This window comes from Medicago truncatula, chromosome 8, assembly GCF_003473485.1.
Source record: "Medicago truncatula cultivar Jemalong A17 chromosome 8, MtrunA17r5.0-ANR, whole genome shotgun sequence".
Classification (NCBI taxonomy): domain Eukaryota; kingdom Viridiplantae; phylum Streptophyta; class Magnoliopsida; order Fabales; family Fabaceae; genus Medicago; species Medicago truncatula.
This window is the reverse complement of record NC_053049.1, coordinates 18849910-18874592: the sequence shown is the minus strand read 5'-3', so window position 1 is coordinate 18874592 and position 24683 is coordinate 18849910. Positions and strand designations below refer to the sequence as shown.

The window sequence follows — 24683 nt, the reverse complement described above, 5'->3', positions numbered from 1 at the left end:
CTTCAGTTCGGTCTTAACTTATCGTTTTGTGAACCCGCAAGTTTTTAACAAATGAACGTCTTGTTTTACTTTCTTTATCAAAAGTGTCATCCCCAGCGTAGCTGTTCCAGAGATGTCACCAATCAAACATTTCAAGTGGCAAGTCCCAACCAACGGACAACTTGCATCTCACTTTTACCTTATTTCAAGTGGCAAGTCCCAACCAACGAACAGCTTGCATTTATCTCTTTACCTTATAACAAGTCACCAAGTCCACCAGCGGATGCTTGAGTTCACCCTTTTATCTCGTTTCAAACTATCAAAGTCCACCAACGGACCGCTTGAGGTTACCCTTTTATCTTGTTTTTTCCATTTGTCTTCGTACGACTATCTTACGGATAGTAGACAACGTCTGGTTTCGTCTTACCTTTTTACGACTACCATACGAGTAGTAGGTAATCTATGTCATTTGTCTTCCTACGACTATCTTACGGATAGTAGACAATGTCTTGTTTCGTCTTACCTTTTTACGACTACCATACGAGTAGTAGGTAATCTATGTCATTTGTCTTCATACGACTATGTTACGGATAGTAGACAATGTCTTCTGTGTCTTACCTTCATACGACTGTCTTACGGGTGGTAGGTAATCTCATTTATTTGTCTTTATACGGCTATCTTACAGATAGTGGACAATGTTTTCTTTCATCTTGCCTTCATACAACTATCATACGGGTAGTGAGGTAATACAACTCTTGTCTTCTTACATCTACCATACAGATAGTAGACAACTTTTTTCCCCCAATAGAACTACAATATTCCCCTAGCAGAGTCGGATCCCTTTCTCAAAGAATTTGGATATCCGTTGTCATTTCTCATTCGAGTCAAATTATCTTGCATTCATCACATCAACGCTTCCATGCACTCATACAACCACAAACTCATAACAATCATGCATTTACTGATAATCATGCATTCGTGCGTACACAACATGTGCACGACATCAATTCATACATAAACTCATCAATCGATTCGGTCATGTCACTTCGGTTCAGTCTTAGTTTACCATGGCGTCAAGCCGCAAGTTTCTACGAGTAAAGCGTCTTCCATTTCAAATTTCAAAGGTGTCATGCTCGGCGAAAAACCGTGCTAGGTCATGTCACTAATCAACGTCAATTTCAACTTTAGTTTCGAAGTGTCATCCCCGGCGGAAAGCCGTACTAGTCATGGCGCTAGTTAATCTCGATGTCAACTTCAACTTTAAGTATCATCCCCAGCATAGCTGTTCCAGAGATGTCACCAATCCAACTTTTCGAGCAACTAGTTCCAACAAACGAACAACTCATGTCAATCTTTTATCTTTATGCCCAGCGACCGATTCCAACAAACGAATAGCCTATGTTTTTTCTTTCGAGCAACTAGTTCCAACAAACGAACAACTCGTGTCAATCTTTTATCTTTATGACCAGCGACCAGTTCCAACTAACGAACAGCCTGTAACAAGTGGCCAATTTCAACCAACAAATAGCTTGTATCCTTCTATTATTTCATTTTCAAAACCAAGTCCACAAATGGACATTGGAGTCTGAACCATTGCACTTTGTTTCGAGATGTCGAGACAATGAGGAACAACCATCTTCCCCAGTGAAACCAGATTCCCCAGTAAAGTCGGATCCCTTTCTTCGAAGAATTTGGGTATCCCAATGTCTTTTCATTCCAGTCGAGCCGTCTTTGTCATCATGCATTCATAATTAAATCATGAGCATTCATAAACATCTTAGGTCAAAATTGGTGCACTTTTTGTATTTAAGTCTCTTCGGCTCGTCGAGTCAAAGATTTTACCTTCAAATCTCTGAGCGAAGAAACTTAAATAGGGGCATCTGTCATACCCCAAATTTTGACCTAAGGCCCCACTGACACACGTCTCCGAACTCGGATCAGACTCACATTTCAGTGAAAAATTCGGCAGGGAGGTATTTTGAAATACCTCATAAAGTTCCGAATCGGGCCCTCTTCTCTCAGTCTTTAATTATTTATTTCCATCTTTTATTTTTTTATTTATTTATTTTATTCTAGAATTCTAATTTTAATTTTAGTCCAAGATTAGATTAAATTTTTCTTTTTTATTTATTTTATTTAAAACCAAAAAATATAGATATTATCCTTTTATTATTAATTTTTCTTTTTTATTAAATCCCAAAATTGTCCAAAGTCCCAAAAATGTCCATGAGTCCCAAGAACAGTCCAGGTTCATGCGTAACAAATCACAAACCATCATCCTCATCCTCATCCAGTCTGTTACGCGCCTATCTCCATCTCAATCTCCTAAAATCTGCAATTTTTGTAACAAATTCTTGTCCCCAAACAGCACTATAAATACATAACCTGCATAACAAAGAAAAAGGCAGCAGAACACAACAGAACACGGGAACAACAAAAAACAGAGGACGGCATCGCAACACAACACACAACAGAAGCCAGAGAGACGCGCATAAGAAGCAAAATCGCACAAACACCCACACACGGCATCGCAACACGGCACAGGCGCACAACACACACACGTACACACGTACACGCACGTACACGCACGTACACACACACGTACGCAACACGGCATCGCAGCACAGTTTCGGGCTATTACACAACAGGTTTCGTCAAACAGATCGCAAACCTCACTCAAAGCGGCCGATCCAGAAACAAACATCACAGAACCAAACGAATAAAGGTAGTAGTATCTCTTTCTTTTAGATCTAGGGTTGTTGGTTTTGATTCTGGAAATTTCAAATTCGTAAACGAATAGAGGAGAGAGAGTCGAGTGAAAATAGCAAAAAAAAATAGGAGCTTCTAGCTCCGGCACGGCAGCGCCGCCGCCTAGGCCGGCCCACCGTCGCGCCGGCCGCCCCTCACCTTCGCCGGAGAAGAAGAGAGAACAGAGAGCTAGAGAGAGGAAGAGAACGGAAGAGAGAGAAAGAAAATGAAAAATGAGAGAAAAAAAACCCTACAACCCTTATATATCCCCCAAACGGGTCAACCCATGACCCATGACCCATGACCCACGACCCGGTTCGTTTCCTTAAACCCAATTCTTTTTTTTTTCTGCTTTCTGCACACCCCTGTTTACCACTGCACCCCACCATGTGTTTGGACTTTTTTTATTTCTTTTTCGTATTTATTTATTTTTCTTAGCATTTTAATTTTATTGCAGACCTTAGAATGTAAATAGGCTTTTTATGTAATAGTCATAGATTTTATATTTCTAATTTAGGGTAGCCGCGCTTTTATTCTTTATGCTCCGTTAGTTTAACAATTATTCAAAAACAACAAAAACATGCAAATAACCAAAAAATCACAAAAAATATTTTTTATAATAAACCTTGATCCTAAATCAAGTGATCGTCCTTTTATTTTATTTTCTTAATCAAACTTCAATCAATCTAATCATCTTTGAGTCCTTTTTCTTTAAAAAACACAAACAAGCTTATTTTGCCACTTGGCTTTTATTTTTAAAACCTTTTTCAAAACTAATAAAAAACACACAACCAATCAAACGTCGTTTTCTACCCCGAACTACGAGGTTTTGATCCCTCACGGGTACGTAGGCAGAGGACCATGTCCTTCCAAATCAATAAAAAATGTAGATATTTAGGTCTTTATTTTCCACTTTAATTCCTTCTTTTCAAAATAAGCAAGCAAGTTATAGCACGAAAATTAAATAAAATCCAAGAGGTTCCCGTAGAGTACTACGGACATAAAGGGTGCTAGTACCTTCCCTTTATGTAACTAACCCCCAAACCCAAAATCTTTTCAATATGGGGTTGTTTGAACTTTTTCCCCCTTTTCATAATAAAATTAAATGTTCAGTCGTGAAATAATTAGTGAGTCAAAAGCTAATCAAATAGCCTTGATCTCCAAAAAATGACGCGACATAAAGAAAGTGAAGGGGTGGTGGAATGCTATGAAATGTATGACACATGAGATGAAATGGTTAGTAATCACAAAGCACAAAATAGTAGGAAATAAACAAAAAGGAAATTGCATAGGAAAAGCAAGAGAAAGTAATAAAGTGGTAACAAACCTAAAAAATTTGATATGATACCTAAAGGTACTTGTAACCCATAATCATCACATCATAGCAATTTTGAAAGAGATTTTGTTTCAAGCCATGACATGAAATTAATAGAGATACATGCAAGCAAAGTATCACACCAAATTCATAGAGGAATTTGACACTTCATTCCTTAAGACACACACTTGTTGCTTGCAAGACAAGAAATTTACCAAATCATACCCAAAAACCAGCAAGAAAGCACATGACCAGAGGCATATTCATCATAAGATTGGGTATCATTTATTCATGTCACACATCAAAGTGTCAAGAACAAAAACATAACCAAAATAATACCCAAAAATGTAAACACACATGGAAATTAGTTCATGCCGTTTTACCATTTTTTTTATGCAAAAATACCATAGAAATACCAAAAATATATCAAGAAACAACTAGGATTTTTTAGGAATTTTTTGTAAAAAAGGTGAGCAAGCAACAGGTGCAGATAGCAAAGACATATGGTGCAGATAGCAGGAAAATAACAAAAAACGTAAAAAACCTAAGCCCAAACCAAAGCCCAACACACAAAACTCAGATTGCACAGGAGACGTTGGATCAATCTAGAGGTTGAGAAAGAAAGGGAAGAACCGAAAATAAACCGGACCGGTTCAACTTTCTATATATATGCTTCTAATCCGGTTTTTTTTTCACTTTTTCCTCTTCCTTCTCTCTCTTCTCTCCTCTAGTGAGAGAAGCTCTCACTTCTCTCTAAGATTTCCGGTCATCTTCTCCGGTTAACTTCTCCGTTCCGGCGCGGCGGATGGCGGCGGCGCCACCGTGCCGGAAAATCAAACTGCTCCGATTCGAGAAATTTTTACATTTTTAGATATCCTTTTTTATATACTTCTCGAATCCGAACTTAGATTTTTCAAAAAAAGCTTGAATCGGAGTAGATCTGAGTTTGAATCTTGATGAAATTTTTGTAAAAGAAACGGTAGAAAAAGGAAGAGAAACGAACGAAGAGGATGCTTACCTCTTCTTGCTTTCTGTTACGGCCCTTGCTGCTTGTGCTTCGCGTGCTTGCTCGCGTCTTTGCTTGCTTGCGCGCGTGTTTGCTTGCTTGTTTGCTTGCTTGCACGCGTGTTTGCTTGCGTGCGCGTTTGCTTGCGTGCGCGTTTGATTGCTCTTTTGCTTGCTGTTTCTTTGGTTCTGTTTTCTTCTTCTTCCTCTGTGCAGATTCGGTTTTCCTTCTTTTTTCCCTACCGTGATCGGTGCTTGAGTTCTTCACTTCCGGTGAGGAATTCGCACCTTGTATTGCGGTGGAATCGATTCAATGATGAAGATTCGTACACGAATCTCTGAGAATTGATGATGAATTTCAGTTAGGGTTCTTTGTGTTCTTGAGGAATTTTTGCTTTTGATCTAACAGAAAAGAGAGAGAAAATGGGAATTTGTTTTTGGTGATGTGTATTGTAATGAGTGGATCTCATCTATGTGGCACTGTGAACAGTATTTATAGCTGACATGTGTGAGTGATTGGACCATTAGAAAGCTGACATGTGGCATTGGAAAAAAAAAGAGGCGCTGCCTTGTAATTTTTGACTTGAAGGACCTGTTTGCAATTTTGAAAGAAATAGGGACTGGACTGAAAAAATAAAAGCAAGGACTGAAATGAAATAAAAAAACTTTTTGGACAAAAATGCAATTTTGGAACCTCAATTGAGGGACCAAAATGTAATTGAAATAAAATTGAATAAAAAACGCAATTTGACCAAACGTAAAGCGAAACAAAAATAAAATCGACAAAACGGACTAAAACGAACCAATGGCCTAAATGAGGTACTTCAAAGTAACCTCTCTATGCCGAAATTTTGTGTGAAATGACCAAAATGCCCCTAGGGCTAAAAATGACCTAAACAGATTCAAATTGACTTGACACTGACTCAGATGCAAGTTTGAAATGAATTTAACAAGGTTTACTGATGAAATGTTAAAAATCAATCTGAAAAGACTCAGAGACAGTCACAAGGATGAAAATGGGTTCCACTGCAGGAAATGACCAAAATACCCTTCTGTACGACTTTTTGCAAATTTTGAAATAAACTGTAGAAAAAGCAATGTAATGATTCAGAGACACTTTTGAATGACTTACAAGACAAGTAAAGACATTTCGAAAGGTTTTATGCAAGAAAAACATAGGTAAGATTGTGATTGAAAATACTGCGAGGCAGAGACAATTTGAACTGTGCAGTTGAAATTTGATAATTGGCAAAGTTTGAAATGAAATCGGGCCCAGTATTTTTAGGTCCAAAAACAGGGTATAACACTTAGAAATTCTACAGTCTTAAGAGTATGTATCTGAATTGTATTGTGAACACCACTCATTGTATATCAAGTGTTCAACCTCAAACAATTTTATGTGTAATTTTGTTTGAATTAGAAGTCTCTTGCAGTTGTGCTTGAGCATTAGAAGTTTCTTGACTGTGTTCAGGAGCATAGGAAGTCTCTTGCAGTTGTGCTTGAGCATTTGAAGTCTCTTGCTATTTTTAGCAGTGAGCATTTGTAATCAGATATTACATATTTAGTGAACTGTCCTTGGATGTGCAAAAAAAAAGTGTTCGCTAAAAAAAGTGTTCCTTGTACTCGACTCACTAACCTTAAATTCCTGGCTCCGCCCCTACTAGAGAGAGAAAACTAGGTCTGGCTTTACCTTCATTTTCTTTTATTTCCTCTCATATTATCTGATTTATCTTCTTTTATTTTCCTTAAAGACCGAAAATAATTTTTTCTTCTAAAGCACTAATTTGGAATATACCAGTTTTTCTTAAGAATAAATTAGTTTCACTCAAAGTAAAAATATTACTTGCAAAGAAAACAATGTTTTCTCTCTTGGAGAAGGTTAATAAGTCTCCTTTGAAAATTGGTTAAAGTACTAAAATACTCGTAAGTGAGTTTGCAATAAAAAATAATGTAACTATTACTCTCTTTGTCTCATAATACTGGAGCTTTTTGTTCATTTCACGCATATTAAGAAAAATGATATAACTGAAAGAGAGAGAAAAATGATCAGTTTTGAGTGTCTTGTAGAGTATTGGTGCATTTTCCATTATTATTGTTGAGATTTGGCTTCAAAATTGTGGTCTGGAAGAACAGAGAAATCGTGACACGAATTTGGCATCGTGACACGATTTCATGATGCCGTGAGCTGGTTTGCAGGGTGCCAAATCGTGACACGATTTGGGAAATCGTGACACGATTTGCAAACTTGCTCGTTAAGTTTCCATGATAAGGACTGGTCGTACCTTGGGACGTACGCACCAATCGTGACACGATCTGGAAATCGTGACACGATTTTATCAGTGGAAGGCTAGTATTTAAGTGTTCTTGTGCAGATTTTGAAGAGAGTTGGAAGAGAGAGAAACTTGGGAAATCAAAGGGAGTAACTCTAGGGTTTATGGTCTTTGATTAGAGCTTCTCTTGGGTTGGGAAACATTGTAAACACCTTGGTGAGTGTAAATCATTGAGTGTCTTGTTCTTGGTGAGATTGGGAGAAAAGGGTAGAAATTAGGGTTGTTCTTTGTGAACTTGTAAAATCTAATTTCTTGTAACCCTTTTGTATCTCTTTTGTAAGAACTCGTTGATAGTGGATTGGAGAGTTCAATCTCTCCTCCAGAGTAGGTCAAGTTTGGACCGAACTGGGTGAACAATCTTTGGTGTCTTTGTTTTCCTCTTCCCTCTCCTTTTATCTTGTGCTTGTGGTTTGTGTTTTTCACTTTGTTTCCTAGATTAGATCTAGGTGTTGTTATTGTTGATTATTGCTTGCACCCACTTAGTCATTGGTTACTACTTTCCTTTGCTCCACATATCATACTTTGTATTGGTGTGGTTTTGTACGGAATTCACAACAATTGGCGCCCACCGTGGGGCATAGGAGTGATTTGGTTTAGTGAGTACCATGGGTTCAAAGTGGGGTATCGAGAAGTTCACCGGGATTAACGATTTTGGGTTATGGAAGGTGAAGATGAAAGAGGTGTTGATACAACAAAAGTGTGAGAAAGCTTTGACTATAGTATTGATTATATGTGACTGCATTGTTCACCAAGAACATGATTGCTTACTGATTGATGTATTATATATATATTTCTATGTGAATATATGATATGTTGATGAATCTCGTTGTTAAGAGTCGTTGTGTCATAGTTGACCAAGTTGTGGAGTAAGTCATAATTATTTATGCACAGTTGTCGCTGTTCATGTCGTCGTTGTTGTAGTTGAGTTGTATGTTGATATACACAAAGTCGAGTCCATTGTACACTCATAAACCGTTGAGGGCTCATGCCCTGGAATGCTTTGTCATTCAACTGTTGAGGGCTCATGCCCCGGAATGCTTAGTCATTCAACGTGTTGAAAATAAGACCACGTCGTTGTTGTCGTTGATGTTGTTGTTGATGTTGTTGTTGATGTTGTCGTTGATGTTGTTGTTGATGTTGTCGTTGACGTTGTTGTTGATGTTGTCGTTGATGTCGTTGTTGATCATGTTGTTGTCGGTGTTGTTAACGGAGATATCGTCGTTGTTGTTGATTGTGTTAGTTGTTGTTGATGGAGATATTGAGTTGTTAAAATTGAAGAAGTATGAATATTATTATTGGATATATGTTGTTCATTATGTTATTTAATTAAGTTGATGATTTATATATCTATTATTATTGTTTGTGAATCTCACCCCTTCTGCTTGGAATTGTTGCCCTTCGTATGGGTAACTTGCAGGTATTGAAGAATATTAGAAGTGGTGGCTCAAGTGTCTTAGGGCTCTGATACGTAACGGGATGGGAAATTGTTGACATGTTTTCATTCCTTATGTATCATTATGAACCTATTGATGTTGATTTTAATCTTTAAAGATATTTTTGTTGAGGCCAGGTGCGAAAGATTTATTGGAAGTTGTTTAACGTTGAAAAATATTGTCCGCTGCGATGACTGTTATGATTTGACAGAACTATTATGAATAAATAGTATTTTATTCTATTTTAAGACTTTTTGAAAAGCAATGTAACACTCCGTTGTTGATTTAACTCTGATTTTATTTATTAATATAACTGTTGGGAAGTCGGGGTGTTACAAGAGGCGGTGGTAACAATACTCGTGATCAACCTTTGAGGTGGAGTGGCAAGGTGGAAGCATAGTGGAAGTACTCATTTGAAAGTTGAGGTAGAGAAAGCTCAACTTGATGTGGAGTTGATGACACCGAGAATGGTATGACTATGGAGGCTTTGGGTGTTTATGCTCTAGTTGTGAGCATGTGAATTCTTCATGAGGACGGAAGGTATTTCGGGGTTTGAAGAATGTATTGTGTGGCTTGTGTGATTACCTAAAAGATCAAGGGTGATCGGATGCAAGGTGATCCTCGAGGAAGCGGGAGACGTTCCGTGGTTGAAGATGGTTTGGTGTAGTCTTGTGGAGCAACTTGGTATAGTTGAATGCAAGGGAAAAGAAAAGGGGGATTGGTGGTTGATGGTTAAAGTGACATCACCATCAAATTAGAAGTCAAGGTGGAGAAATGTTGAGATTTGGCTTCAAATTTGTGGTCTGGAAGAACAGAGAAATCGTGACACGAATTTGGCATCGTGACACGATTTCGTGATGCCGTGAGCTGGTTTGCAGGGTGCCAAATCGTGACATGATTTGGGAAATCGTGACACGATTTGCAAACTTGCTCGTTAAGTTTCCATGATAAGGACTGGTCGTACCTTGGGACGTACGCACCAATCGTGACACGATTTTATCAGTGGAAGGCTAGTATTTAAGTGTTCTTGTGCAGATTTTGAAGAGAGTTGGAAGAGAGAGAAACTTGGGAAATCAAAGGGAGTAACTCTAGGCTTTAGGGTCTTTGATTAGAGCTTCTCTTGGGTTGGGAAACATTGTAAAGACCTTGGTGAGTGTAAACCATTGAGTGTCTTGTTCTTGGTGAGATTGGGAGAAAAGGGTAGAAATTAGGGTTGTTCTTTGTGAACTTATAAAATCTAATTTCTTGTAACCCTTTTGTATCTCTTTTGTAAGAACTCGTTGATAGTGGATTGGAGAGTTCAATCTCTCCTCCAGAGTAGGTCAAGTTTGGACCGAACTGGGTGAACAATCTTTGGTGTCTTTGTTTTCCTCTTCCCTCTTCTTTTATCTTGTGCTTGTGGTTTGTGCTTTTCACTTTGTTTCCTAGATTAGATCTAGGTGTTGTTATTGTTGATTATTGCTTGCACCCACTTAGTCATTGGTTACTACTTTCCTTTGCTCCACGTATCATACTTTGTATTGGTGTGGTTTTGTACAGAATTCACAACAATTATAAATACAAAATAGAATATATCTAATTGAGGATAATGAAAGTAGTATTAATTAAAAATATAATTGAAAAAATAATTAAGATTACGTTGAAAAGTAAAATGTGTCTATTATTTTGAAACAATTTTTTTTGTGTGCAAATAACTCAGTTATTTTGAGACAAAGGAACAAACCAAAAAAACTTGTATTACCAAAACTAGGTTTCTATTAGTAGATTTGATAGTCAACTGATTGGCAAGAAATCTAAAGTTGACTCGACTCATTGTCGAAGAAAAACTCGCACACTAAAGGAAACTAATGCACAAAATCTAGACCACGTCAAGAGGAAGATGCTTCCTTCATTGGGGCCCCACATAACCAATAATACATATAGACTTGTTGCTAAGAAGATGAAGTTGTGTTCTTTAGGGATGTTGCTTTCGATTTTCCATATCCACACATACTATAGACTTTTATCTTATGCAGTGACATATACGTAGAACAATACATGAATTAAAACATCAAAATTGCCGTTTGAGAATGAGATTGACCAACGAGCATATGCTAGTAGTCACACAACATTATAAAGGTTTATGATATTCATTCATTAGATCTCAAAAAAAAAAATATATTATGAGCTTGAAAAAATATTTAATTTCAAATTTCTTTGGTCCAAAAATGTGGATGGTCTTTCTTCTTATTTGCGGTTTGGTTGAGGGAACTCAATCTGCCACAATGACATCTCAACTTCAAATGGAAGCAAATGCTATATTAAATAGTGGATGGTGGAACACTTCTGATGCAAACTTCAATATCTCTAATCGTTGTAATTGGCATGGTATATCTTGCAACGATGCTGGAAGCATAATAGCAATCAACATAAATTACTCTTTGGGGAATGAACTTGCAACACTTAACTTGTCTACTTTCCACAATTTAGAAAGTCTTGTTATAAGGCCATTTAATCTATATGGGACTATCCCAAAAGAAATTGGTCATCTCTCCAAGCTCACTCATCTTGATTTGTCTAACAATCTTCTTATAGGTCTGGTACCTCCTTCACTAGGAAATCTCTCCAAGCTCACTCATCTTGACATCTCTTACAATAAACTTGTAGGTCAGGTACCTCATTCACTAGGAAACCTCTCCAAACTCACTCATCTTGATTTGTCTAACAATCTTCTTGCAGGTCAGGTACCTCCTTCACTAGGAAATCTCTCCAAGCTCACTCATCTTGACATCTCTTACAATAATCTTGTAGGTCAGGTACCTCATTCACTAGGAAACCCCTCCAAACTCACTCATCTTGATTTGTCTGCCAATATTCTTAAAGGTCAGGTACCTCATTCACTAGGAAATCTCTCCAAACTCACTCATCTTGATTTGTCTGCCAATATTCTTAAAGGTCAGCTACCTCCTTCACTAGGAAATCTCTCCAAACTCACTCATCTTGATTTGTCTGCCAATATTCTTAAAGGTCAGCTACCTCCTTCACTAGCAAATCTCTCCAAACTCACTCATCTTGATTTGTCTGCCAATATTCTTAAAGGTCAGGTACCTCATTCACTAGGAAATCTCTCCAAACTCACTCATCTTGATTTGTCTGCCAATATTCTTAAAGGTCAGCTACCTCCTTCACTAGGAAATCTCTCCAAACTCACTCATCTTGATTTGTCTGCCAATTTTCTTCAAGGTCATCTACCTCCTTCACTAGGAAATCTCTCCAAGCTCACTCATCTTGATTTGTCTGCCAATATTCTTAAAGGTCAGGTACCTCATTCACTAGGAAATCTCTCCAAACTCACTCATCTTGATTTGTCTGCCAATATTCTTAAAGGTCAGCTACCTCCTTCACTAGGAAATCTCTCCAAACTCACTCATCTTGATTTGTCTGCCAATTTTCTTCAAGGTCATCTACCTCCTTCACTAGGAAATCTCTCCAAGCTCACTCATCTTGATTTGTCTGTCAATTTTCTTGATGGTCAGGTACCTCCTTCACTAGGAAACCTCTCCAAACTCACTCATCTTAATTTGTCTGTCAATTTTCTTAAAGGTCAGCTACCTCCTTCACTAGGAAACCTCTCCAAACTCACTCATCTTGTTATTTATGGCAATTCTCTTGTAGGTAAGATACCTCCTTCAATAGGAAATCTTAGATCTTTAGAGTCCCTAGAGATTTCTAACAACAACATTCAAGGTTTCCTTCCTTTTGAGTTGGGGTTACTGAAAAATCTCACTACATTAGATCTGTCTCACAATAGACTCAATGGAAACCTGCCTATTTCTCTTAAAAATCTCACACAATTAATATACCTTAACTGCTCATATAATTTTTTCACTGGTTTCCTTCCATATAACTTTGATCAATTAACCAAATTGCAAGTTTTGTTGTTAAGTAGAAATTCCATTGGTGGGATCTTTCCAATTTCATTAAAAACCCTTGACATTTCCCACAATTTACTCATCGGTACGCTTCCTTCCAATTTGTTTCCATTTATTGATTATGAAACTTCCATGGACCTCAGTCACAACCACATTAGTGGTGAAATACCTTCTGAGCTTGGATATTTTCAACAACTTACTTTAAGAAATAATAATCTCACTGGAACAATTCCCCAATCTCTCTGTAAAGTCATTTATGTGGACATTTCATACAATTGTTTGAAGGGTCCCATTCCAAATTGTCTTCATACAACGAAGATCGAAAATTCTGATGTATGTTCATTTAACCAGTTCCAACCTTGGTCACCACACAAGAAAAATAATAAATTAAAGCACATTGTTGTCATTGTTATTCCGATACTTATTATTCTAGTCATAGTCTTCTTACTTCTCATATGTTTAAATCTTCATCATAATTCTTCTAAGAAGTTGCATGGAAACTCAACAAAAACAAAGAATGGAGATATGTTTTGTATATGGAATTATGATGGAATGATAGCATATGATGACATAATCAAAGCGACAGAAGACTTTGACATGAGATATTGTATTGGAACAGGAGCATATGGAAGTGTTTACAAGGCACAATTACCAAGTGGCAAGGTTGTTGCCTTAAAGAAACTTCACGGCTATGAAGCAGAGGTTCCATCTTTTGATGAGAGTTTCAGAAATGAAGTGAGAATTTTAACAGAAATAAAGCACAAACATATCGTGAAGCTTTATGGTTTCTGCTTGCACAAAAGAATCATGTTTTTGATCTATCAATACATGGATAGAGGAAGCTTATTCTCTGTCTTGTATGATGATGTAGAAGCCCTGCAATTCAAGTGGAGAAAAAGAGTTAACACTATTAAAGGAGTTGCATTTGCTCTTTCATATCTTCATCATGATTGCACTGCTCCAATAGTGCATCGAGATGTATCTACTAGCAATATCTTGCTAAACTCTGAGTGGCAGGCCAGTGTTTGTGACTTCGGCACAGCTCGACTCCTTCAATATGATTCATCCAATCGAACTATAGTTGCTGGAACTATTGGATATATAGCTCCGGGTAAATTAACCATTGATATTTTTTCTTTTCATATTCGGTTGTTTTCTTCATTTTTGTATTATGCTCATCGTGCATATTCATAACTCCTCATTAATAACATACATGTTCATTAGTTTTTCATGCTAAGTAGTAATTTTAAATTATTTTCTTTGGATTCTTTTAAATGCTCATTATATAATTTGATCAATGCAGAACTTGCCTATACTATGGCTGTGAATGAAAAGTGTGATGTATATAGTTTTGGTGTAGTGGCACTTGAAACTTTAGCTGGAAGGCACCCTGGGGATTTATTGTCATCACTTCAATCAACATCAACACAAAGTGTCAAACTATATCAAGTATTAGACCAGCGTCTTCCACTTCCAAATAATGAAATGGTTATACGTAACATAATTCATTTTGCCGTTGTTGCCTTTGCATGCTTAAATGTCAATCCTCGTTCTCGACCAACAATGAAATGTGTGTCGCAAAGTTTTGTCACCAAGCTTCCACGATTAAGTATTCCTTTCAGTGAAATTTCAGTGCAGCAACTAATGAGTGAAGAACTCAAAGCATTGTTTTATATTGCGAACCCTTGAAAGAAAACTTCAGAATGAATTAAGTTGAGTGTGTTATTATTCAATAATAAAGACATTGCCTTTTTATCCCCAAAAGTTGTTGAAAAATGCTGTAAAACTTTGTTGTTGTGATACATCAAACATAAGTATATATGTATTCACATTTCTGTTTTTGTATAAAATTGAATTACTTCTGTTTCAATTATTATGTTAACTGAATTAAAAGATAAAGGTATTGCAATTGATTCAATCAATATCTCAAGGTTTACAAATTCAACAAAAAAAATTCTTGATGTACTTGGTGATTATTATCAGATGCATTGCCTTACTAGTTAGCTTCCTCATTAGCTTGAGTGCAATGAGAGCAAGTGGCTAAGGATATCAGGAATGGCATTCTTATTCTGCTGTTCTTTTAGCCAATATGTCTCTAAACATTTTTTCTCTTGCTTCCTCATTAGCTTCTTTCCATTGTTCGAATATTTCACTCCAGAAAGCTATGGGACTCAAAACTCCCAAAATTTCACTCGTATTCAAACTCCAGTGTTCCATTAAAAATTCGGCATAGAATGATTGGCATTAAACACATAAAATGTTCAAAGGTGAGTGAATTGCTACTGCATAAAGGAGCATGAAACTAGCGAGTCCAAATTACACTACAGTGCTATAGCCACAATTTGACAACAGTTGGTACAAAAAGTGTATTGCAGAATAATACCAATTTATTTAAACCTTTAAATTCCACAACGCTATAGTGGTATGTCGCCGTTATAGTTGACATTTGGTCACACTTAGAACTAAATAGCATATCCCGAAACAATAGCAATTTGTTCAAATTTGGGAACATTGCTATTTGACAACACCGATATACCATGCTGAGAAGTCAAGTACAGACAACATCAAGAGCAGTGAATGCTTAAAGTTGAGTATACTACTATTGTTTTAAACTAGCAAGTACAAGTGTGCAATATAGACCACTGTTGTCAATTGTGGATCACAAAAAATAACGTTTTTTTTCAATAAAATCAGTGTTGTCGATGGAAGAAGGCCAAAAATATCAGACCAAATTGATATCAAGTCTGATTTTTAATTTTTAAGAGAGAAATGTTTTTTGTGTAGAGAGAAGACTTTTAGATGATATAGTAAGGAGAGGAAAACTAGAATTAGGTTGTTTGGACTTGTAGAGAGAAAACTTGTAGATGCTATAGTAAGGAGAGTAGATAAGATGGAAGATAGTCAGATTTCTAGAGGCAGAGGTAGACCTAAAAAACTATAAGAGAAACTATTTAGAAAAATCATTAGATTAATGAGTTGGATTAAAATATGGTTTATGATCGAACATTAAGGCTTAATTTGATCAATGTAGTCGGCCCCAATTAGTGGGATATGGCTTGCATGTTTTTGTGGTCTTAACCCTACGGTTCTTAGGAGAAAGGGTCTTAGATAATCCGGAAGGAGGTACATCTTTCCTATAATGTGGCGCTCTAAATGGATCGAGTTGAAAATAAAGAAACTCAACTCTCAAGCACAGAAATACATAGAAGAGATTGCGGCTATCGATCAACAAAAACAGTTTGATTTTTTGAAGTTTGCAGTAGACAATTTTGGTGTCAAGTCAGTACCTAGGTCTGAGGGAATTCAAAGGACTAAAGTAATGTGAAGAAAGAACAGGAGAAGAGCTGAAGAATTTGATTTATCATCATATATGTCTAACCATTGTTTTTTCTCGTACTATGGTATGGAATTACTTTGTTTATTGTAGTATTTTCTTTTGCCAATGTATTTTGCTTTGATAGTAATCTTTTTTTTTCTCTTCTGCTGTCCAGAGAATGAAAACCGAGCTCATGATGGTCCCGTAGAAGGTTTTCATGATGATGTCGTGGTAAGTAGCCATAAGATATGTTCCTACATTCCATGAGATTCTAAATTTTTAATCCTTTTTTTGAATCAGCAAATATATTAAGCAAGGCTAGCACAAGGAGTACAAAACCCGCAAAGGAGGAAAAAGAGTACATGAAAGAGGTAATGCTAAACGATATGTGGACAAGAGTACAGAACGTATGAAAAGGTAATGCCGATAATGTTGGGGAGATCAAGTTAAACGATATGTGGACATCTGTAGATCATCATAAAGATAATGATAAATCCTTCGTTAACATTATTGAAAATGTTGAAGCATTGTTGTCGCAAGTTGAGAATTTGAAAACTTGGATTGATACCGTGAAATATGAAAATCCTGGAAAGTTCTGTTCTGCAACTCAATCGAACATAGTTGGGCAATCTAATGGATTTAATCGTTCTGTTCATAATTCTGCTTCTTTTGCCGGTAAAGAAATTCCGGTTCCAGGTAGTTTTGCTAATGCTTCATCCCAGCATAAATCTGATTTATATGTCGAAGATCAACTTATGACCGACAATACATTATCAACTCGTGATGGGCTAACTCCTTCCATCGAATCTGCCAATAGGACCCAATTTGAGGTTCAGGGAGAAAATGTAAGCTTTATTATTTGAAATTTATTTCAACAATTTGTATGGCATTCGTGTTTTCCATTTTTGGCATTCATGTTTTCCATTTTTATTGCATAAGTTTCCACTGCCTGCACCATGCTATAGGTTTTGTTTAGTTTCTATTATGCAATCTATCCTTGAAGAAAGTTGTTCAAAATTCACAAGAGCTAATGTATATTTAAATTCTCTCAACCTGTCATAACCTGGCCATGGTATCTGTATTCTTTGTTGTGTACTTTTAAGTGTTGTCAACTGCGGATCACAAAAAATTGTGACTCGTTTCTCTCTTCCATGCGGATAATTTGAGTGTAAGTTTTTGTATGATTGAATTGTGACCCTTTTTTCTTAAGAGAAACTACTATTTATACAAATAGAAATAACTGCCTAGATTTGATTTAAAACTATAACTGCATAAAACTAACTAATCTTAGCCATTTGATTTGAATTTCAAATGTATATCGAACATATCCGTTATCTTCTGTCCTTATCCAAAAGGTAACCGCCTTTCGAAATCCTTCCGTCCATCGAATTGAGACACGCGCCTTCGATCATCTCAAGTAACATAATTTTGATAGAGACGTAAGATCAAATCCCTAGTTTTTGCTGGGTTGACCTTCTTTGACCGTATTAAATGATAGCCTTTAAAAATATTGGCTAACACCGCTATTCTTCCATCTACTAAGGTTATATGTTAGAATGGAAAACTTTGTCCATTTACTGTTATAGGATCATTGCAGACATTGTAAATTTGTAATGTTGTCATTTTCTTGTAATGTTACGATTCAGCTTGAGGAGAAATCCAATGAATCAGTTGAAGAGCAGAAATGCATTTCCCCAGCTCAAGTTTCAGACTCTGACATGGTCACATGACTCATTTCCCTAGGAACACAAGGAAGGTAAGGAGGAAGTTTGGTCCTTTGAGTTTGATTATTTCTTCAAGAGTTTGTGGATGCAAGATACAGTTATTTTTTAACTAGGAATTTGAAATATTAAAATTGTAAGTCACACTTTGTGGTTGGTTTAAGTAACACTCTTTTTAACAAGGGTGTTACTACTCTTGTAAAAATTAAGCTGTATTCTAGGTTTGAAGATGAAGAAGTGAGAGATGATTTTTTATATTTATGGGTTTTACAGTTGAGTTGAAGGGATGATTTTTTTTTTTCTCCTTTTGAGATTGTGTAATGAAGATGATGATGAATACGACGGAACAAAATGAAGAAAGATAAAATAAATTTTAAATTACATATTTAGTCTCGATGTATAAAGACGACTAAGAAGATGAAGAAAGACAAAAAAATTGAAGGAGAGGACCATGTTGAATGACAAGTGCAAAAATCAGGGACCATAATTTAAGGATTAGTAATTATGGGACTATAATTGAACAAAAAATATATTTAAGGGACTAAACATTCAATTTAACATATATTCTAATCTGAAGTATTATGAGTGTGTCATTGTACTGCACAACATTAAATTATGAGAGAGAGGACACAGCATTGAATCTCCAACAATAGAGATGAGAGGACTCAATGGTGTGTTTGTTTCAAGTTTACCAAATTTATTTCTAGGAATAACATTTCTTGGAATATAAAGATGGGAATTTTATTCCAAGGAATTTAGGAAAAATATGTTTGGTTAGCTTTATAATATTCCTAGGAACCATAAAAATAGGGATTATAATAGGTAAACTATTTATGAATTTATTTCCATCTCCATGAGAACTTTATTCCCACCCTTTTCCTTGGGAAATTTTTTTCTATTCCCAGGAACATTTTATACCTGGGAATAAAATTTAGTAAACTTGTAACAAACATAGGCATATACATTCCTATCATTTTATTCCCGGGAATCAACAATTATAACTTGAAACAAACACACCCCCTAAGATATGAGAATTGAGAGTGTTGAGTTGGTTTTAGCTTTTTTATTTATTTATTTATAAGTGAAACAAATACAAACAAACTTGATGATATTTGTTTGTTTCAGTTGACCGGTTCATCTAAAAATCAATTGAATATTTAATCTTTCAATATAAAACAAATAAACACCACAACAACAAGAAGATAAATTAACATCGCTGCATAAAACGGCAAACAACACATCGTCACATTCAGACAATGATATCACGAAGAAAAAAAAAAACCAGATCTACTTTATCTTCTTTCATTTTCCTTAAAGACCGAAAATAAGTTTTTTTTTCTTCTGAAGCACTAATTTGGTCCCATAATTACGGTTTTTCTTAGGAATACATTAGTTTCCCTCAAAAGTAAAAATAACTTGCAAAGAAAATGGTTTTATACGTTGGAGAAGGTTAATAAGTCTCCTTTGGGTATTGGTTAAGTACTAAAATAATTGTAAGTAAGTTTTGTATCAAAAAATTGTGTAATTAATCACTCCCTTGGTCTCATCATACCCAACTCTTTTGTTCGTTTTACGCATAATAAAAAAAATTGTATAATTGAAAGAGAGAGAGAAAAAAATGTCCGATTTTGAGTCTCTTGTCCAGTATTGATGCATTTTTCATTATTATAAATGTAAAGTAGAATATATTTAATTAAGAGTAATGAAAGTAATATTAATTAAAGTTATGAAAAATAAAATGTGTCTATTATTTTGAAACAAAAAATTTTTGCGCAAATAACTAAGTTATTTTGGGACGAAGGGACAAAGCTAAAAACTTGTAGATTTGTTAGTCAATATTGTAAGAGTACTCGTTAGCAAGAAACTCTGAAGTTGACTCATTGACGAAGAAAAACTCGCACACTAAAGGAAACTAATGCACAAAGTCTAGACCACGTCAAGAGGAAGATGCTTCCTTCATTGGGGCCCCCAATAACCAATAATACCACAAACTGGATGGGAAAAAAATAAATCATGTCTCCTTCAAGACTTATCAGAAAGCATGAGTGTTCAAACAGGATAGAAGAAATCTAAGTTGCACCTGCTACCTTTCCTTGATTTGTATTATAGTTTAATTTTTACCAAATGCTAATGTTAACATTGAAATAATTTAACTATGATGAACAGTTGATAAGTCCAATGATGTAGAGATTCAAAATTAGATTAGTGCTAATAATTTTTACACTACATGTTTGCCAAAATTATTTTCTATGTATGGTTTCTATTTTCTAATTTAATTCATTTAAACAACGTAACAGGCCCAAATTATTTGTAAGAGGGCTTTATACTGTTGTTATTGTTATTTTGTCTATATTTTGGACTTTTTTGGGCCCCAATAAGAGGGCTTTACCAAAAAAAATTAATTAAATTGAACTTTTTTGTTTTTTTCGCCTAATATTTTGTGTATATTTTGGAAGATTAAAAAGTGCAAAGAGCTTAGAGTTAAGTTGTATATTTGTTTTAAGATATTAAGGTAATGATTTTAACAACAAATCTTATTGACCGAAAGGATTGGCTGAGAAAAACCAAAAGCACTCAAATGATTGTAAGCAGTTGCGCACATTTGAATTTGTTAAGTTTATTTTGGATGAAAACCAATTTCGAACACCCGAAACTCACTATACATTCAGCTGTGTTCTGTCACGGTTCTTGAATACTCATTTTGCACTTTTCCGAAACACCTGCCAGGAACTTAGCTATAGCAGCGCGCGTTAATCTTGGATGCCTCATGGGATCCCGGCAACCATCATTCGTCTTGATGCAAACCATCTTCGGCTCTTTAGTAGCAGAGCCTTCTCCAAACTCAATGGTGATCGCATCCAGTGGTTTTAGACCGAAAATGTTGTAGTGAGCCCTTCAACACTCTCAACTGGCCTTTTTCCCAGCGGTTTTCTTGCTGGAGTATCAGTTGCTGCAACAGCCTCTCCCTTGTTGCTTGAATCACCTCCTTCAAGAGCCTCCAAAATTAAAATGAAGCATAACAGTTAGTTTCTTTGAGTAAATTAAAATGAAGCATAACAGTTAATTCAAATCTTTTAGAGCTGTTTGGTATCATTTTCTGGGCCATCGAGATGTTTCCACGTTTCTGCGGCTCGTTTGTATTCGTTCTTTTTGGTGTTCTATGGTGTTGCTTACACCTAGTTCTGCATAAATGAAATGAGAAGTTTCAGAAAGAAAAAAAAACATCAAAATTACAAGATATTGAGTTTAAAATATACATTGAAGAAACTATAAGAACATACTGCCACGCCGAATAGACAAATAATTTCTTATGTTCTTTCTTGCTTGCTTCTTTTCAGCTGATAATTTTAGATGATAGAAACCGCATTTTTACAGGCCTTTCATTATTATACTTAAAACCACAGTGCATGCTATTAAAACAGAAATATTTACTCATTCTTTCATTCTTTATGCTCCTATTATTGCATTAAAACAGAAACCTATATGATTATTCTTTGTTAAGAAAACCCATACGTGGAACGATCTATAATGGCTATTATCAACTGAAAAAGCTCATAAATTACCTGATCATCAAGCATGCATACCGCCAACTTCATTTGGATTGAAATGGTCCGGAGTAGTCCAGAGATTAATCACACGACCCTGGATTTGAATGTCAATCTTTCTACCAACAGATACTGATAAGGAGAATATGGCAGCCAAAACATAGAATATCATAAAAAGGTCAAATAAAGATAGCTCACCACATTGTCATTATGATATTCTATATTCATTGTCAGTTAAAAAGGTCAAATGGCAGCCAAAAGTTCATCACTGGAAGGTTTTTCACTGAACACATCTCTTCCTTTAGCTGCATTGCATCTTCAAGCTCTCTTCAACTGTATGACATTCGAAAACTTAGCTACGCTGGATAGAAATATCAAAATATTCTATAATATCAAGCTTCAACTGCAGAATCGGATACAAAACCACAGTAGAGGCCAAAGAAAAATGTTGAAGAATATCAAGCTTTCAACTACAATGAATTCAAATCAGTAAAAATAGCAGACACTTCTATAGACTCAAATCATTATGAATGAAAGATGAAAACAAAATGGCAATGGCCTCAAAGCTTTATTAAATTGTAAAAAATGAAGAAGGAGAAACCTTGAATGGTTAATAAATTCTAAAAAGGAACTACACATATATAAAATCCCCAAAAACAAAAAACAAATCAACTATGAAGAAAAAAATCCAAATCAGTAAGAACCAAAAAAATTGTATGACTGCCTAAACTCCGAGGCACATCATGCTTTGGGTCTGCAATTTCAAAGGCACATAAAGAAAAACTTTATGACTGCCTAAACTCTACCTTCATAGCTTGAACAGAGGGAGCATTTCCATTGAATACATGTGTGAGTGAGCGCAACTACAATGCCATTTTTGCCGTAATTTAACTGGACTGCATTGTCATATATCAAGCAATGCTGAGTTTGCTACCAATATCAATAAATTGACTCGTAAACAACATTTAGGAAACTCACCACTATATCAATCCATCACCTTTGACACTTATATGATTGAAGGTGAGAAAAACACAAGAAGGGGGGATTGAATTGTGTTTGCTTTTTCTTCGTTTTCTCCTACTGAAGTCACTGATCAGAAGCTGTTAGATTACAACTTCTAAGTGATGATCAGATTCTAGATCCAGCGGATAAAAACAGAGAGAGAGGGAGAGAAAAAAAAGACACAAAACAATTATACAGGTTCTTTCCACAAACCGAAAGTAGTCCTATCCCCCTTGCACTTCCAAGGAGAGTTCACTAAAAAATGTAATATCTGTAATTGCTCACTGCTAAAACTAACAAGAGACTTCAAACTACTCAAGCACACAAGCAAGAGTTTCCCTATGCTCCTGAACACAATCAAGAGACTTCATATGCTCAAGCACACAAGCAAGAGACTTCTATTAAACAGAATTACAAAGAAAAATGTTTGAGGTTGAACACTTGATATACAATCAGTAGTGCTCACAATACAAATCAGATACAGACTCTTAAGACTCTAGAATTTCTAAGATATTAACTTTGTTAAGAAATTCTAAGTGAACTTTGATTGCAGAACAATTTCAGCAGAGTTTTTGCGCTTTCAAATTGTTGTAGAGTCCTTGCCATTCTCTAAGTTTTCACCCCTTTATATAGAGCTGTGAAAGAGACGTTGTGAATTGCTAGCACATCAAAATAGAGTCGTTTGGAGTTTGATCAAATCACCAATGATCTTTTGCATGATTTGTTAATTGTCCTATGAAGGATCAATTTCAAATCCATTCCAAGTCTGGAGGAATATCGTTGCAAACATAGTTGTTATTCTTGTCTTATTGCAGACACAAAACAGAGTAGTGGAGATAGTGGTTGTACACTTCGTACAATTGTAGTTTTTCAACGCTCTTCAAAAAATAAGCATCTAATGCCTTCAAATTCTTTCAAAATAGTCGTTGCTTCACTCTTCTTGTCTTCTTGCAATGCTAGCCGTGATTAAATCCTTTGAACAGTCTTTGAAGCATTAACTCTTTCATCTTCTGATGATCTTCTGCTCCTGATGAAAGACAGCTTCTGGGGATGTAGCTTCTGATGAAGTGCTTCTGATCAACTTGCTTCTAATGACGTGATCATTTCATGAGAACTTGACTTCATAATCACTTTTCTTCATACGCTTCAAGCTTTCTTTTTGTTGATTCCATTGCTCTTAATTTGTTCTTCCAGAACCTACAAAATATACTTAACCTTGTATTTGGTCCTGCACACTTGAACAAATATTAGCGTATCCAATTGATAATTTTTAATACCTTGTTATCATCAAAACTCTTAAAGGGTAATTGATGACAGTCAGTCATTCACTGTTTTTAGTGTCATTTTCATGATATTTTGAGTTCACATGCAAGCTTAAACAGCAAAGAAAACAAGAAAAATAGAAGATTTTTGAAGAAAGCAAAATCGTGTCACGATTGTTGAAAACGTGTCACGATTTGGAGCACAGATGAGGTTCATTCGATATCGGTTAAAACGTGTCACGATGACTATTTCGTGACACGATTTTAGGAACATGTCGCACAAGGAAAGAAAATAATGTCACTACATGGAAGGTGCAAAAAGAAGAAATAAACGGGCTTGAGCAAAAGAAAAGATAAAAAAACCGTAACATGTTGAAAGAAAGAAAACTAGGTTACATTGCCTATATATATAACAAGAAAGCCACACACAAAAGGAGGAGATTACGGCATACAGTGATTCACGTTTTGTGATTCACAATTTGGAAAAGAAAAGAGCCGCACGCATCACGAGAAGGGAAGAAGGCATATGGATAGGGAAAAACTCATAATCGGTAGCAATTGAAAGAATTGAGGAGCAACGCCGACAACGACGAAACTCTATCGGTTTATTTTCTTTACTATGTTGTTTATGTATTTAACCATGTCTAGCTAATTTCCTTTGATTAGGTCTGAGATGATTCTATGTAACCCTTATTGAACCATGTTGCTGTGAAACTCTATTTATTGTGAATGACAATCTAGTTTTTATTCAATTCAATTGTTCTTAATGCTTTTTATATTCTGATCAAATATAAACATGATTTAGTGAGAATGAATGACTACTGACCATAGCTTTCTACTTAGACAAAATTGAATTGTTCTAATAATCATGGTTAGTCTAGGAATGGATAATCCTTTATTAGTGATATTAGGTTAACGTTCTTAAAACCTTCAAAGATTATTAGACCATCTAAGGAATTAGGGGCTGTAGTTTGAGAAGAGAGTCTTAACTCAAGGGATTGATTAGGACTATTTTGTTAACTATCGTGGAACTAGAAAATCATTCATAAGAATAGGTGCAGTATACCAATTAGGGGAACATAGATGATTCGAAAGACCTAGTCTCATCTCTTATAT

At 35.7% G+C, this 24683-nt stretch overlaps 1 protein-coding gene across 1 annotated transcript; it reads left to right on the top strand.

Annotated features, from left to right (window-relative positions):
* Positions 1-11074: 11074 nt before the first annotated feature.
* On the top strand, positions 11075-14591 carry LOC25501173 (probable leucine-rich repeat receptor-like protein kinase At1g35710). Its single transcript, XM_039829031.1, has 2 exons — positions 11075-13832; positions 14025-14591. The coding sequence occupies exons 1-2, from the start codon at positions 11075-11077 to the stop codon at positions 14408-14410; spliced, it is 3144 nt and encodes a 1047-aa protein (XP_039684965.1). The 3' UTR covers positions 14411-14591.
* Positions 14592-24683: the final 10092 nt, after the last annotated feature.

What these genes read in the sequence shown, in the direction of transcription:
- LOC25501173 (XM_039829031.1), top strand. Translation starts at nt 11,075, where the DNA reads ATGACATCTCAACTTCAAATGGAAGCAAATGCTATATTAAATAGTGGA. An exon ending in TATTGGATATATAGCTCCGG is followed by an intron (nt 13,833 to 14,024) that starts GTAAATTAACCA and finishes TGATCAATGCAG; the next exon opens with AACTTGCCTATACTATGGCT.